The sequence below is a fragment of the Lemur catta genome, chromosome 3 (assembly GCF_020740605.2).
Source record: "Lemur catta isolate mLemCat1 chromosome 3, mLemCat1.pri, whole genome shotgun sequence".
Taxonomy (NCBI): Eukaryota; Metazoa; Chordata; class Mammalia; order Primates; family Lemuridae; genus Lemur; species Lemur catta.
Window position 1 is genome coordinate 59,712,706 of NC_059130.1, and position 16,213 is coordinate 59,728,918.

Below are 16,213 nucleotides of genomic sequence, written 5' to 3' on the forward strand. Positions count from 1 at the left end.
CACACACCAAGCTAACTAAGGTAAGAGTTCTTAAAATCTTCAACCAAAAATGAGGGAGGCTGAAGGGGAAAGTGAGGTCAACGTACTATTGTGTGAGTGCTTGTATTTGTTTCCTCTGTCCGTTCAAAGTGAGAATGGGAGCATTTTCTTACTTTTCCCATTGATGTGCTACCAAGTTATCCATTTTAGGTTAAAAAGGAGCTGAGAAATCAACTCTCCTATGCAAACAGAAACCAAATTAAAAAGACTAATATTGTTCAAAGGAATCTTGCTCAAACTTATATTTTCCTAGTCATCGTGCAACTGATTCTGAGTCATCTGGGAGTTGGTTATAAGCCTGGGCAGAGACCCCAAATGCAATGGCTCAGATAAAATAGGAGCTTCTTTCTTTCTTATGTAATAGTCAGGGAGAGTTTTACAAGTTGGTGAGTAGCTAAGCTCCACACAGTCATTCAAGGACCCAAGCTCCTCCTACTTTGTTTCTGTGCCAGCCCTTGAGGGCTCAGCCTGACTGCATGATTGGCACTAGCTCACCTCACAAACAGGTTGCAGCTTATGGGAAGCAAAAGCACAGTATGGTGGAAGCTCTCCCACAGACTTACAGCAAGACTTTGTTTCTGTTCACAACCCACTAGAGAGAATTTAGTCAATCCCGCCTGCAAAAGGAGCCAGGGAATACAGCCCAGGCAAGTGCCTACGAAGGAGAGAGAATGGGTCTAGGTCAACACTTAGCAGCTGCCACTATATGTGGCTGTAGTATATATTATTGGAATAGATGTTTAACTTTAGGGACAAAAAAGAAACAAAAAACAAAATCAACAGAAGAAAAGGAGTAAGGGGAGATTTGCAGCAAAATCTTTAGTTTTATCAAATTCAACTATCATTAACCTCAATGGGTTCCAATAATCTTTCTACATTTTTCTAGGCCTCTCTGCCCATTTCATAGATGATCGTTCCATGTTTTCTTCTCTTCTGAAACCTCTCACACCCTTGCCACATTATCACTCTAAGCTAATGACCTTACCTCCTATTTCACAAAAACAATAGAAAAAAAAAATTTCCACAAACTCCCACTTCATTTATCCACCTCTCAAAATCAGTGCCCACATACTCGCTATTTCTCTGTTACTGTGGATATATTGTTTCAGCCACTCTCCAGGGCCAGCCCCTCCACCTGCCTACCAGATGCCATCCCCACTTGCTTATTCAAAGGCATGGTCCCCGCTAGTCTTCCTTCTCTGGTGTCATCAATTTCCTTCTCTCTACAGGTCATTCCCATTAGCATGTTTTACCCCTTTTTGGAAAGATAACATCTCAAGCCCATTTCTTCCCCGCTAGCTACTTACTACCCCAATTTCTCTGCTCCCTTTTACTTAGCAAAAGACCTCAAAAGAGTAACCTTGTTGACTCTGATTCCGTTCCTACCATTCTTTTTATGTCGTTTCCAATCAGGCTGCCCTGCCACTCCACAGAAAGTGTTCTTTCCAATGTCCTCCCATGCTGATGAGTCCAATCATCAATTATTCACCCTCATCTTGACCTATCAGCAGCTTTTAACACTGCATATCACTCCCTCTTTGTTGTCACACTTTTTCATTGTGTGGTCATTTACCAGGTTTTCCTCCTAAGTCACTGTGTGGTCTTCTGACTCCTGTGCTGGTTCTCTCTCATCTCAGCAACCTAGTCAGGTGACAATGTTTCAAGACACAGTGCTTGAACATCTTCTCTTCTCTGCTCCTGTCTTGGTAATCTCATCCTGTTGCACAGCTTTATATAGGACCTATTTGCCAATGATTCCCAAATCTGTATCTCCAGCTTGGAATTCTTCTCTCAACTCCAGACTCAAATATCCCACTGTCTATTCTACATCTCCATTTGGATATCTACTTTTCCTCTTAAATGTAACATACTTAACAGAACTTCTAAAAACCCCACCTCCACAGTTTAAACCCTTCCTAATTTTTGTTAATGGCAACTTTTTTCAGTTGCGCAAGACAAAAATCATGGATTCATAATAGACTCCTCTTTTCCACTAACCTCCTCTCTCCCACATCTAATCTAAGAGCAAATCCTGTTGATCTACCTTCTAAAACCACCACTTCACCTTCACTATTACCAGCCTGGTTCAAGCCGCCATCTTTCACCTATATTATTGTAATAGCCTCCTTACTTATCCAACAATCTGCTCTTAACCACAGTAGCCAACATTTGATCATGTCACTCCTATTAAGGAATCTCAAATCTCCCCAACTAGGTCAGAATAAAAGACAAAGTTGTTAAGTGCTTGGGGTCCTATACTACCTGTTGCCTCATCTCTACTGTATACTCTTTCCATTGCTCACTCCAGTCAGACTCACTAACTTGCCAGACACCCTTCTGCCTCAGGGCCTTTGCACTTGCTGGTCCATGTGCCTGGAAGGATCCTCCCTTAGATTTTTGCTTGACTTCCTCCCTCACTCCCTTCAGATCTTTGCTCAGAAGCCACCTTTTCAGTGAGACTTTCCCTGATCACCCTATTTAAAATTACAAACCCATACCATTCCTTATCCCTTCCCCTGAATTTTCTCCTCAGCAATTGCCATCAGCTAATGTACCAAAGGTTCTATTAATTTATTTCTATTGTATCTCTCCACACCCCACCTTCACTAGAGTGTGAGCTTCATGATGGCAGAGAATTTTGTTTGTTCACTCCTTGATCCTTAGCACCTAGAACAGTGCCTGACTCATAGCTACCTCAATAAATAGATTTTGCCCAAATGAATTTCTACTATATTAATCTGATTATATTTTTTCCCACTCTGTCTTAGAGTCTAACAAGTTACGATGTCTGTAGCATACTTCTTGGGACTTCTACTATGCTTGTGTGGCTTGGAGTCATCCGGTATCTCGGATTCTTTGAGAAGTACAATGTAAGGAATTCCATGGATCTCCGTTGGTATTTCTCTCAAAGTTGTTACTGCTTTGGCTGAAGGACAAAGGGATTCTAATGACCTCTCTTACTTTCCCAGCTCCTCATTTTGACCCTTCAGGCAGCACTGCCCAATGTCATCAGGTTCTGTTGCTGTGCAGCTATGATTTACTTGGGCTATTGCTTCTGTGGATGGATTGTGCTGGGGCCCTACCACGACAAGGTACTGAGAAATAACTCTTTTCCTATTACTGTTAGGCTCTAAGCATAATGCCAGTGGCTTGTCATCCTTTTTAAATGAACTCCTTTTATTTTATGATTTAGCCTTAAAATGTTGAAGGTAGCATATCTATTGCCATATTTATGAACTGGTAAGTTGTGACCAACTTGAGAGAATAATTGATTCACTCAACTGCCTCAAATTCTTTTTTGTAATATGTCAGATAATTAAGCCCCTTTTACCACCAGTGAAGCCAAGTTTAATCAGTTTGATTCATCAATATCTATCTATCTATCTATCTATCTGTCTATCTATCTATCCATAGAGTAGGCTATTTAGGTAAGCCTTCTCAAAATTTGACTTTATTAAAAAAGTAGTATAGGGAGAAACTTGTATTAATAAAAATATTTGAATATTTTGTTACCAGAGTTACTGTAGACTTGACTATTACACTGCTATCTTAAATTGAATGAATCTTAAAATGGGATTGTGAGCATGCATGGTTGGGACCTGGGTATTTCTGTAGAAGCATTTCGAGGTTGTCCTTCTGTGGAGGTAAAGGGGAGGGGTAAGGCTTGACTCAGAAAAGCAGAGGCTGCAGACCAGCCCCCTCTGCATTTGATTCAGGTTGCCCCAACTAAGAGGAGCACCAAGAGAGAGAGATGCTTGTCCCAGGAAAAAAATGGTAGGCTTATACATGTTATATGCATCACAAAGCAAATGTGTGTGGTTACCTCAGGTTATTTGTTTAAAAGGGTAACTGGAGCTATCTGGTCCCATATGTTTAATATGATATCATGGTCTCCAGTGGGAAGAAATGTGGAATAAAATGAGCTTTTCTCTTTTCTTTTTTCAGTTTCGTTCTCTGAACATGGTCTCTGAATGCCTTTTCTCTCTAATAAATGGAGATGATATGTTTGCCACATTTGCAAAAATGCAGCAGAAAAGTTACTTGGTCTGGCTGTTTAGCAGAATTTACCTCTACTCATTCATCAGCCTCTTTATATATATGATTTTAAGTCTTTTCATTGCACTGATCACTGATACATATGAAACAATTAAGGTAGGTTTATCAAGAGCTGTATGTGGCAGCGTTCTTTTACAAGTTATATAGTAGCAGTAAAATTTAGTACTTAAGGGGGCTGGGGAAGTTGATAGGATATTAATTTGTTCAGGATAGAGAGAAGGACCTCAATTTTAGAGACTGAGAAATAGAAATGGAGGAGAAAATAGAACTTTTAGAATGCTGAAAGTCTTTTCTCTAAGTAATTGTGCTGTTTCAAGCAAGCTGTCTAACCTTTTATTAGAATTATAACAGCCAGTAGATATTGGGTAAATAAAACGGATGGAATTTCAGAAAGCCAAAATTTTGTGGGGAACTTTAAAAATCCAATTTTTATAAAGAAAAATTGTTCCCTTCCTTTGGAGTGTGCTGTCACTGAACCTGTCACTCTTTGCAAGGCCTGCACGGCACGTGCCCAGAGCCTGGCCTCCTGAATAGCAGAGGGCTTGATTGAGCCTGTACTAGCCATATGTACTTCATGTAGTCAGAAACCTGATTTGAAAAGCTATTGTTATTCATATGAGATGTTTTAAAAATCAGTTTAAGCCCCTTGAAATATGGAAAAGCAGAATAAATATTCTTATATATTTAAATTTCTAATAACCTTATTCTGTTAGGTGTATTATTAATATAGACACTTATACGTGGGGGCTTTTCTTTCTGGGTTGGAGGAGGGTAATGAAACATGATGCCATGTAATTGCCCCCAGGGATAAAAAGAATGCCTTGGTGGGAGTTGATAGTTATGAATACCTTGCTCATGAAGCCAGGGCTGTGATTTCACTCTTACCGAACAAGATTTCAGGGACTAAATATCTTCCTTGCTCTCTTCAGTAGAAGCTAGATGTATGTTTAGGGTCATCAAAGCAACTAGGAAAGAAAGAATGGAGTTTTAACTGTCCAAATCCCTCCCAGTGGTGCTCTAAAAGTTCACCACCTTCAACTCTGTATGCAGGGAACTGCATGTGTTATTCGAGGGTGACACTGGAAATCTCTAAGAGTAACATGGGTTTTCAACTCTTGATGACACAGCCTGAGACTCATATTTTAGGTTGCTAACCTCTTTTCATGGGCTCAGAGCACTTGCCAAGTGGGCAAGCTAAGTTATTTCTGATTCTTTTTGGTCAGGGCATGTCCTAGAGATCTTAGACCCCAAACTGATATGTATTAAACAAATCCATGTGCCTAGAAGAGTAACTCCAAAAGGGTGTATAGATTGAAAATCTCTTATAGCATTTAGATCTTTGTCCAGACACCTGAGGTAGCTCAGGAGCATCTAAGGCTATGCTGAGGTCTCCCAGGAAAGCCTAGGATGTTTACCGCTTGGTGCTCAACAATACCCTGTTAATCCACATCATTTGGGCTTCTTGTGGCCTGAATCAGGTTCCATCCAGATGCCTGCTTCACACTGGCCTGGCAGTCATGGGCCTGCCGGGCAGAGTCGTGACAGAAGTTCTCAGACTTGGGATGGGGCTGACTCACTTCTCCCTGGAAGTAGGACTCACATTCAGACTCAACATGCCCATTTTGGGCTAAAGTGGACCCAGAAAAGAGAGCTAAAGAGGGCAACTGCAGAATCCTAGGCCCACTTTACTTCAGCCAAACCTGAGAGTGACTCTAAAGGCTGCATCTTCTTGCAAGTACTTGGAAGTGACTAAACTATTCCTCTAGGAAAGTCCCCTCCCTTGCCAAATGATCCATTTTGAATTTGTAATAAATTGTTTTCAAGGGGCTTATTAATGAGAGTTTTAAAAATTCTTTTATGTAGCATTACCAACAAGATGGCTTCCCAGAGACTGAACTTCGTACATTTATATCAGAGTGTAAAGATCTGCCTAACTCTGGAAAATACAGATTAGAAGATGACCCTCCAGCATCTTTATTCTGCTGTTGTAAAAAGTAACTATCAGGTATATCTGTGCTTTAGAGGAAAATATAACGTATAACTGAGTTGGAAAACTACATAAATATTTTGAGATCAGGTGTGGTATGCTTGAAGACTATTGTTTTGAGTGAATTGATAGCTAAAATTCACTGAGAACTATATTTATATTTTTAAAAGCAATATTTAATGTCTTTGCAGCTTTATGCTGGGCTTGTTTTAAAAAAACTAACTGATGAAGGAAGCTGTTGGATTATTATTCTTTCTTGTATTTTGCCATAGCTTTAGAATCTGTTCTCTATGCCTCTCTTTAGCTCTTACACTCTTGTTTCCAGCTATTCTTTGTGGATTGTGTCATCAGTGGAAAACAATCCCTGGTCTGACAGTGACTTCAGGTAACTCAGTGACCCTGGCCTGGACTGCTCTCTGTGGTCCATCTCTGGGAGAGTGGGGATATTTACTGTATTGCCAGGAATCATTGTAAAGTTTTCTTTTAAAAGGCAGAGTAAGAAACAACCATCACCAGCTAACAGTGCAATATAGTTATGCACTGCTTAATGAGAGAGGTATGTTCTGAGAAATGTGTTGTTAGGTTATTTCATAGTTGTGTGAACATCATAGAGTATAGTTAACACAAACCTAGATGCTATAGCCTACTGCACACCTAGACTAATATGGGATAGCCTATTGTTCCTAGGCTGCAAACCTGTACAGCATGATACTGTAATGAATACTGTAGGCTGTTGTAACACAGTAGTATTTGTGTATCTAAACATGGAAAAGGTACAGTAAAAATATGGTATTAGAATCTTATTGTACTGCTGTGGTATATGTGGTCCATCATTGACTGAAATGTCCCTCTGTGGCACATGACTGTATTTGGCTTCGAAGGACAACTGTTATTTGATTCTGCTTTTTGTTCTGAAGAGGATTCGGTTTTTAAATATTCATTTACAAGTTTTCTCTCCTCCTTCAGTATTAAAGTACAAAGTTGAAAGAATATCTTATACATGTATGAAAATTAAAGCATATACCAAAAGCATATTTGATCCAACAATGATTATTTTATTAGTACTTGAACAGCATGTGAAATTTATAAAGCACTGTGCCTTTCATAGGCACATTCAGTCTCACAGCAAAGTGTTCTGGGGCAAGGAGCTGTGGTTTCATGGAACAGGTTTCTACAACTTACATTAAAAATATTCTGGAAAACAAGTACACTCAAAATTTAAAAATAAGTGAGAAATGTGTGTCTTAAAAAGACACAAAAATAGTCTCTACTCCTTGTAGACTGCTGATTGATAATTGCAGGGATTTTCACAGCATAAATATTTGTTTTATGTCCTATTTATTCAAATGGAAATAAATTCAATGAATAAAGTTCTTCTCAAAGCACATTTTCTTTTTTTTTAAGAGGACACTGACTTTTAAATTTCTGATTCTGTTTTAAGGGCTAACTGAAGATAGCCTTGAGACACTGAAATCTTATTATTTAATCATAGTGACAATCATAATAATGACTCCAGGTATTGATATGTGACACTTTACAATAGGTATAAGCTATTTTTATAGTACCTATGGCTTTTAAAAAATGAAAAATCTAAATGTTTAGGTGAGTGTTTTGGGGGGCTTAGTTTTAGTATTTGTATCACTATCATTTATAGAATTTACTAGAATCCAATGTGAATTTTGAAATTATGTTTATCTGATAAATCCTTTTCTTTACTCTTTGTGAGATTTTTAGAATAACAATAATACTTCAATGGAAACATAAGACCACTGACCCAGTGTTAGGCCTGGAGTTTTGCTTTGCTCTGAAGTCATTATGTTTCTTCAGTGGAATTACAGCCAGTGACTTGGTGCCTTCATGTCTCCCGATTATTGTGACAGGAGTCCTTAATAAATTCCAAGCCCTAATTTTTAGTTATGATGCCTGTGAGAGAATAGTTCCACTATTTCCTGAAAGAAACAGCAATGACTAACTTTTTAGAACTGTCCCCAAACCAGTACAATGGCTTGATCTGGGTAGACAGATAAATTATAGGCCAGTCATTTTAGAGTTCTACTTACATGTGTGTATGTGTTATAGAGAATGTCAAAGGCAGTGGTAAGAAGGAACAGAGAATGGAAGTCATTATTTCCTCCCAGGCTTCTAGTCTCCCTAGCCGCCCAGGAGATCAGGGCTGGACTTTTGTTGGTGATACCCCTTTCCCTGGAAGTCAGGTTCTTTGTCCCCTCTTTCCACTACAATGATTTTCAAGCTTGTGGGCATAAGAATCACTGGGGAATCTTGTTAAAATCGTGGATATCCAAGTAATCCCAGCAGAGATCCTCCTCCTCCCCCTCCTCCTCCTCCTCCTCTCCCCCCCCTCCTCTCTCTCTCTCTCTCTCTCTCTCTTTTTCTTTAGAGTACTTTACCAAAGCCGAAGCAGAGATTATTTGTCAAGTTCCAGGTGGAGGCCAGGAATCTGCATTTTTAGCAGGCACACAAGGTGATTCTGATGCAAGTGGTTTGTGGTGGCTGCATGGCCTATAGCTGGACGGGAACAGATAAATCCCTTTGTTGGGGGCTACAAATAAGAAACTGTCTATAGGGTTTAGGATTCACACTGGCCTTCTGTTAGTCAAGAGAGAAACTACATTAGTCAAGAAAGAAACCCCAAGTAAGTGGGTTTATAGAAGTCAACTTGGATATTTTAGCATTTGTGTTGTGTGTTAAAAATCATTTGTAGGTAGACTTTGATTTTACCAATGCCATATTTTCTTTAAACAATTCAGATGCCCTTTTCTTCTTTCACTTAATAAAGCTTTAAAATATCTAATACATATTGAGTTTTAATCTCTTTTGTCACAGAACACCATTTTCAAATTAATACATACAAATAGAGAAGTGTATGGATTAGAAGAAAAAAAGATAAAGCTCTCATAATTTACAGATATGATGATCTACATAGAAAGTCTAATAGAATCAACAAATTCTCAAAACTTATTAGAAGATTCAATAACACTGTTGAATACTAATATCAATTTTAAAACTCTTTAGGCTTTCTCTCCACTACTGATAATCCTCTAGAAAATACAACAGAAATAAAATAACATTCACAGTAGAAACAAAATTATAACTTATCCAGCAATTATCCTAAGGCAGAAAGCACAAGACCTTCCCAGAGAAAATGTCTTTTATAACATATAAAAAGCATATATGAATAATTGCAGAGATAATACATTTATGGATGGGGTAAAGACTTAATTCTCTTTAAATGAATCTATAAATTCAAGCTAATAGCTACAAAATTTCCAAGTGCTTTTTTTGAAGTTCAAAAAACTAATTCTAAAATTCATATGAGGATAAAGTTCCATGAATAGTCAAATCAAATTTCAAAGGGAAGGACAAAGAGGAGAGATTCACCTTATCCAATATTAAGCCACACTACAAAGTCATAGGAGAATAAAAAATGTAAATGATATTAATATGATGTTAACAGAAGAACAAACAAAAAGACCAATGAATAGAATATAGAGCCCAGAAATATACTCAAATATGTGTATTTGGGAACTTATTATGTCACCATAAAACAAGGGGGAAAGAACAGACTTTTAAAACGGGTTGGCAAACTATAGCCTATGGGCTAAATCTAGCCTGCCACCTGTTTTTGTATGACCCTTGAGTTAAGAATGGTTTTTATGTTTTTAAATGGTGGGAAAAACAATAAAATCTAAATAACACATGAGTCAAAGAAGAAATCTCAAGGGATATTAAAAATTATTTTGAACTAAAAAAATGAAATTATAACTGATCAAAAATTGTGGGATGCAGTAAAAGCAGTACCTAGAGGGAACTTTATGGCATTGAATGCATATATTAGAAAAGAAGAAAGATCTAAAAATCAATCCTCTAAGCTTCCACCTTAGAAAATTGGAAAAAGGAAAGCAAATTAAATCCAAAGTAAGCAGAAAAAAACAAATGAAAATTACAGCAGAAACCAATGAAATTGAAAACAGGAAATCAATAGAGAAAATCAACAAAACCAGAAACTGGTTCTTTGAAAAGACCAATAAAATTAATAAGCCACTAGCCAAGCTAACTAAGAAAAAAGAGAGAAGATACAAATCACTAATCTTAAAATGAAAGACGGAACATCACTACAGATCCCATGGGCATCAAAGGATCATAAAAATATTATTAACAACTGTAGCCCACAAATTTGAAAACCTAGATGAAATGGACCAATTCCTTCAAAGATATCATTGGTAAAACTGCCATGAGAAAAAATAGATCATCTGAATAGGACTGTATCTATTAAGGAAATGGAATCAATAAAAAATAACCTTCCCAAATGACAAAAGTCAGATGAAAGAAATCAAAGAACTAAATAAGTAGAGAGATATTCCATGTTCATGGATAAGAAGGCTCAATATTGTCAAGATGTCAGTTCTTCCTAACTCGATCTATAGATTCAACACAATCCCAACTAAAATCCATATAAGTTATTTTGTGGATATTCACAAAGTTTATATGGAGAAGCAAAAGACACAGAACAGCCAATATAATATTGAAGGAGAAGAACAAAGTCAGAAAACTGACACTACCAAATGTCAAGATTTACTATAGAGCTCCAGGTAATCAAGATAGTGTGGTACTGTGAAAGAACAGACAAGTAGATCAGTGTAACAGAATAGAGTGCCTAGAAATTTACCTACATAAATATAGTCAACTGATCTTTGATGAAGGAGCAAAGACAATACAATGGAGCAGATAGTCTTTTTAACAAATGGTACTGGAATAATTGCATATCTACATGAAAAAACATGAATGTAGACACAGACCTTATACCCTTCACAAATATTAACTCAAAATGTATCATACATGTAAATGTAAAATGCAAAAGTATAAAACTTCTAGATAATAACATGGGAAAAAATCTATATGACCTTGGGTTTGGCAATGACTTTTTAAATACAATACTGAAGGCATGATCCATGAAAGAAATAATTGACAAGGTAGACTTTATTAAAATTAAAAACTTCTGCTCTGCAAAAGACATCATCAAAAGGAAGAGAATAGAAGCTACAGACTGGGAGAAAAATATTTACAAAGGACATAGCTGATGAAGTACTGTTATCCCAAATATACAAAGAACTCTTAAAACTCAACAATAAGAAAACAAAAACTCCATTTAAAAAATGAGTAAAAGGTCTGAGGAAATACCTCACTAAAGAAGACATACAGATTGACAAGTAAGCATATGAAAAGGTGCTCAACATCATATGTCATTAGGGAATTGCAAATTAAAATAACAAGAAGATACCAGTATACACCTATTATTAATAGAATGGCCAAACCAAAAACACTGAAAATTCCAAAAGCTTGTGAGGATGTATAGCAACAGGAACTCTCATTCATTGCTGGTGGGAATGCAAAATGATATAGTCACTTTAGAAGATAGTTAAACAGTTTCTTATAAAGCTATGCTCTTACTATACAGTCCAGCAATTGTAGTCTTTGGTATTTAACAACCAGAGGAATTGAAACTTATGTCTACACATAAACCTGCACATAGATGTTTATTTATAATGACCAAAACATGGAAGCAACCAGGACATCCTTCAGTAGATGAATAGATAAATACACTGTAGTATATCCATTCAGTGGACAATTATTCCATGCTAAAAGGAAATGAGCTATCAAGTCATGTAAAGATAAAGAAGCAGCCTAAATGCATATTGCTAAGTGAAAGAAAGCCAATCTGAAAAGGCTATATACTGTATGATTCCAACTGTATGACATTCTGGAAAAGGAAAAACTAAGGAAAAAATCAGTGGTTGCCAGAAGTTAGTGGTGAGAGATGAATAGATGGGGCCCAGATGATTATAAGGGCAGTGTTTTCATCAGTTTGGGCTGCTGTTACAGAATACTATAGACTAGGAGCCTTAAACAATAGAAATTTGTATCTCATAGTTTAGGAAGCTAGGGAATCCAAGATCAAGGTAACAGCAACCCAGTGTCTGAGAAGGGTACTCTTCCTGGTTTGCAGACAGCCATCCTCACATGGTGAAGAGAGATGATTTCTCTCCTGTCCTTTCTTATATGGGCACTAATGGCACTCATGAGGGCTCCACTCTCAAGACCTAATTATCTCCCAGATGCCCCATCTCCAAATATCATCACATTGGGGATTTAGGCTTCAACATATGAATTCCGGGAAACACAAGCATTCATTACACAGCAAGCAGTGAAACTATTCTGTATGATACTATAGTGGTAGATGCATGTCATTATACATTTGTCAAAACTCACAGGCTGCATGGCCACAAGAGTGAACCCTAGTATAAAGTATGGACTTTGGGTAATGATTTGTCAATGTAGGTTCATTGATTATAACAAATGTACTGCTCTGTTGTGGGATGTTAATAGTGGGTGAGGCTATGCATGTGTTAGGGAAGGAAATATATGGGAACTCTGTACTTTTTGCTCAGGTTTGCTGTAAACCCAAAATTGTTCTAAAAAATAAAGTCTATTTTTTAAAAATTAAAATAAGAATAAAAATTTCATGACATATGCAACACAATCACTCTCTTATTGTCTATGATGATATATTACAGAGTTGAGTAGTTGCAAAGGAGATGGTATAATCCACAAAGCCTAAAATATTTACTCTGACTCTTTACAGAAAAAATTTGCCAATTTCTGATCTATAAGATAGCTTCCTGAAAACTGGCTTACTTTATGTAGAAAAATTGAGTTGCATTCATATCTCCCACCATATGCAAAGTTGAGTACCATGGAATTTGATGTGAAAGATAAAACTGAAATATTAAGGAAAATATTGGTGACTTACGAGTGGAGAAAGACTTATTTTAAAAGATCATAAAAGAATAAACTATAAGGATTAATTTTGATTTTACAATTCAAAATTGAGGACAGCCATCACGGAAGAACACCATGAACAAAGTTAAGAGATAGATGAAGACTGGAGGAAGATATTTTATAATGTTTAAAACTGGTAAGGAATTAATATCTAAAATATATTATAATACAAATACTACTTGCACATGCAAAAAAATGGAAAGGATGGGAAAGTAGTTAAATAAAGGGCATTATTTTTTTCTCCTATTTTATTCTGTTTTCCCTCCACATACTCTTCACAATAAAAATTATTTTTGTCTGCCTATCCTAAAAAATTGTTGCATTCCTATTATTAGCCTGTCTTCACATTTTCTAGACTACATAAAAAAATTTCCCTTTTAACATTGTAAATTAGTGAAACTTTGATGTGAAGGCAACCTGCTAGGGAAATTCAAGACCTCTGGTTTGTAAATTCTAAATGCCATGTTATAATACACTATTGAGCAAAAGATTCTTGTGTTATTTGGTTATTGGTCATTATAAATTTGAGTCAGGGCACAAAGCTTTTTGTACTATGACATACAGAACAGAACATAGATGTTTGAAGGGAACAACTCATAGCATAAAACAATGTCCATTACCACCCAGTGAGAAATGAGCTAGCATCTTTATCATAAAGAAATGACTTTTTGAAAGTCAAAAACTTAATGCCTACCATGAGCTAAACTTACTAATTGAGAATGGTTAGATTAGGTGCCTAGAAACTATAGTTCATATCTCTTAGTATGCATGGTATTCAAACTCTTTAGCCATCTGACTCCATTTATTTTCACTCTCCTCCCTTCTTCTCTACCCCAGTTCTCACACACTCTTAGTTTAATATTTCTTAGACCGTTGCCGCTTAAGAGTCGTGCATGGACCAGCACCAGCAGCATCTTCTTGTTAGAAGTGTAGAACCTCAGGTCCCACTAAATCAGTCTGCTTCAATAAAATCCCCTGGTGATTCATGTGCATATTAAAGTTTGAGATCCCTGGATCTCTCTTTTGAAACTATTTCTCCTTTTACCTTGTTCTATAAGAATTTGTTTACTGTTTATTTTTAATTTATTTATTTTGAGATAGGGGTCTTTCTATATTGCCCAGGCTGGAGTGCAGTGGCTATTATTGTGCACTCATTGCACCCTACATCCGCCAACTCTGGGCCTAAAGTGATCCTCCTGCCTCTGCCTCCCGAGTAAGTACACACCATCTCACCTGGCTACTATTTATTTTTAAAATGATACTTTTATATCTACTGATAATATATACATTACCAATTACAGCTTTCCAGGTACATGTACCTTTTCTTCACTTTGTGAAACTGTTTATAGACTGTTACAGATAGGAAACTGTTTACAGAAACTCTTCCAAATAGAGAAAGCTAAATAAGGCAGCAACTGTTTATTAATCCTTTCTCTATTAATGTAGCCATGTGGTTAGACTAAAGGTTTGGGGGACCTGAATAGAAATCTTGGACCTGCTCTCTACTCTGTGGGTGACCTCGGCTAAGTAACTTAAGCCTCTCTAAACCCATTTCCTCATTTCAAAAGGGAAAGGATAATATGCAGAATGCTGAGCATTCTATAACATATTATGTAATATTGATACAAATCAACCTAACTATCTAGTAGGCCCTCAGGGTTACTTCTGGCCCTTTTGAAGTACAGAGCTTTTGTACACAGTAGATGTACTTAAAAATGCCAATCTTAACTATGAATTTTCTCTTAACTATTTACTGGTAAGCTATTCAGAAGAATTGTCTTGGCTTTAGAAAACACTTATAATGAGAAGTTTACTGATACAAAAACTGTATCCTAGTTTACAATTCCCTTCTAAACAGGCTGTTGCCATTAGTAGAGGACTAAGCATTTTGGAGCTAATAGGTTTGTCTCTTTATGGCAGTTTTTCTTTGAATTTAAAAGGCTTTGATAAATTCTTTAGCATAAAAAGTACATAACAGTTCTTAAAATATAACTTTAACACTCCAGTCAAGCCACAGTCTCGCTTCTTCACCGGAGTTCACATCCTCCCCACAAGAACAGAACTGTAACATTTCTTCTCCCTGTCTCATAAAAAGGAAACTAACCACACCACTGTTTCGCTCACCTGCAAGGACTGTGACTGCACAGATGAAATCGTCCAAGCCTGCCTGTACCCAGTGACCTCTGATGAAAGGGGTTCAAAGATAAGGCACTTTTGCCTAATAACCCTTTGGAAGTGACTTTGAAAAAAGGGTCAATATGTATGCTTTTATATACATCGTTCTGTCCAACTGCTTTTACCTGGAGACGCATATTAAAATAATTACCTTGCAGAATATTCTTTGCCCTAGCTAAGCCCAGAGAGCTTTTAAACACTCGCTGATCCAAAGAGCCTGGAACTCAGGACTTTCGCTGCTGCTACCTTGTGAGACTCCTTTGGGAAGAGGCTGTCGGCCATGTCCAAATTGCCAAGTCAACATCGCTCAGTCGAACACGGCATGTGCCCGCGACTCTCATCTCTAGGGTTCATGAACGGCGACAGATTGTCTTGGCCCGTTTCCCTCAGGCGGCTTTCGTGCGCCAACAGGGAGGAGCAGCAGCGGCTGGCAGGGCGCGTGGGTTTGCCGAGTCCAGCTGCTCGGGCAGACACGGGTCTGCGCCCTCCCTCTGCGCCCGCCGCCGCGGGCCACTCACCCAACACAGGGGCCCCTCGAGCTCCCACGCGGGCGCAGGGTGATTAGTTTTTCTTTTCCTCGAGCGCTTGTCGCACTTTTAACATCTCCGAAACATGGCCCTTGCCACTGACTTTCGAGATCGTGCACTTCAAAATAAAGAAACGGCAGCGTGAATGAACTTGTCAGTTCGACGTGAAGTCCTAGGGGAAAAAGACCTCGTCGTTCTCCTCCCGGTGCACACAGTACCCAACACTTCGCTTGGTGCTTAGTGTTTCCCGAACCCCTCAAACAGAAATGACTAAAGATACGGACAAATGAAAGGATGCAGAAACAAGAAAGGAATGCCTGGAAGATGCCTGGAAGAGTGAAGGAAAGACTGGAGAAATCAGGAGAGGAATGAAGAACCGCAGGAGCCGCGGAGGGCGGGGAGTGCCAGGTCGGGCCGCCCGGGGGCGCTGTGCAGGGCGCGTGGGCCCCTGGCCGCAGCGCTCCGCCGCGCGGTTCCCTTTTTAAGGCGCTTCTCCCCGGCCCTGCCTCCCGGCGGACAGTCCTCCGGCCCCGGCGGCAGCAGTGGGCACCTGGGACGAAAGCGTGGGAGC

The 16,213-nt window shown here is 38.2% G+C and overlaps 1 protein-coding gene across 3 annotated transcripts in view; it reads left to right on the forward strand.

The window, feature by feature from the left end:
• Positions 1–7,460, forward strand: part of MCOLN3 (mucolipin TRP cation channel 3) — a 123,846-nt gene extending 116,386 nt beyond the window's left edge. For all 3 annotated transcript variants that reach the window (XM_045547632.1, XM_045547633.1, XM_045547631.1), the window contains exons 10-13: positions 2,808–2,909; positions 3,009–3,131; positions 3,985–4,191; positions 5,959–7,460. In XM_045547632.1, the coding sequence (XP_045403588.1) occupies positions 2,808–2,909; positions 3,009–3,131; positions 3,985–4,191; positions 5,959–6,093 (567 nt within the window). In that variant the 3' untranslated portion in view covers positions 6,094–7,460. The remainder of the gene's footprint in view (positions 1–2,807; positions 2,910–3,008; positions 3,132–3,984; positions 4,192–5,958) is intronic.
• Positions 7,461–16,213: the final 8,753 nt, after the last annotated feature.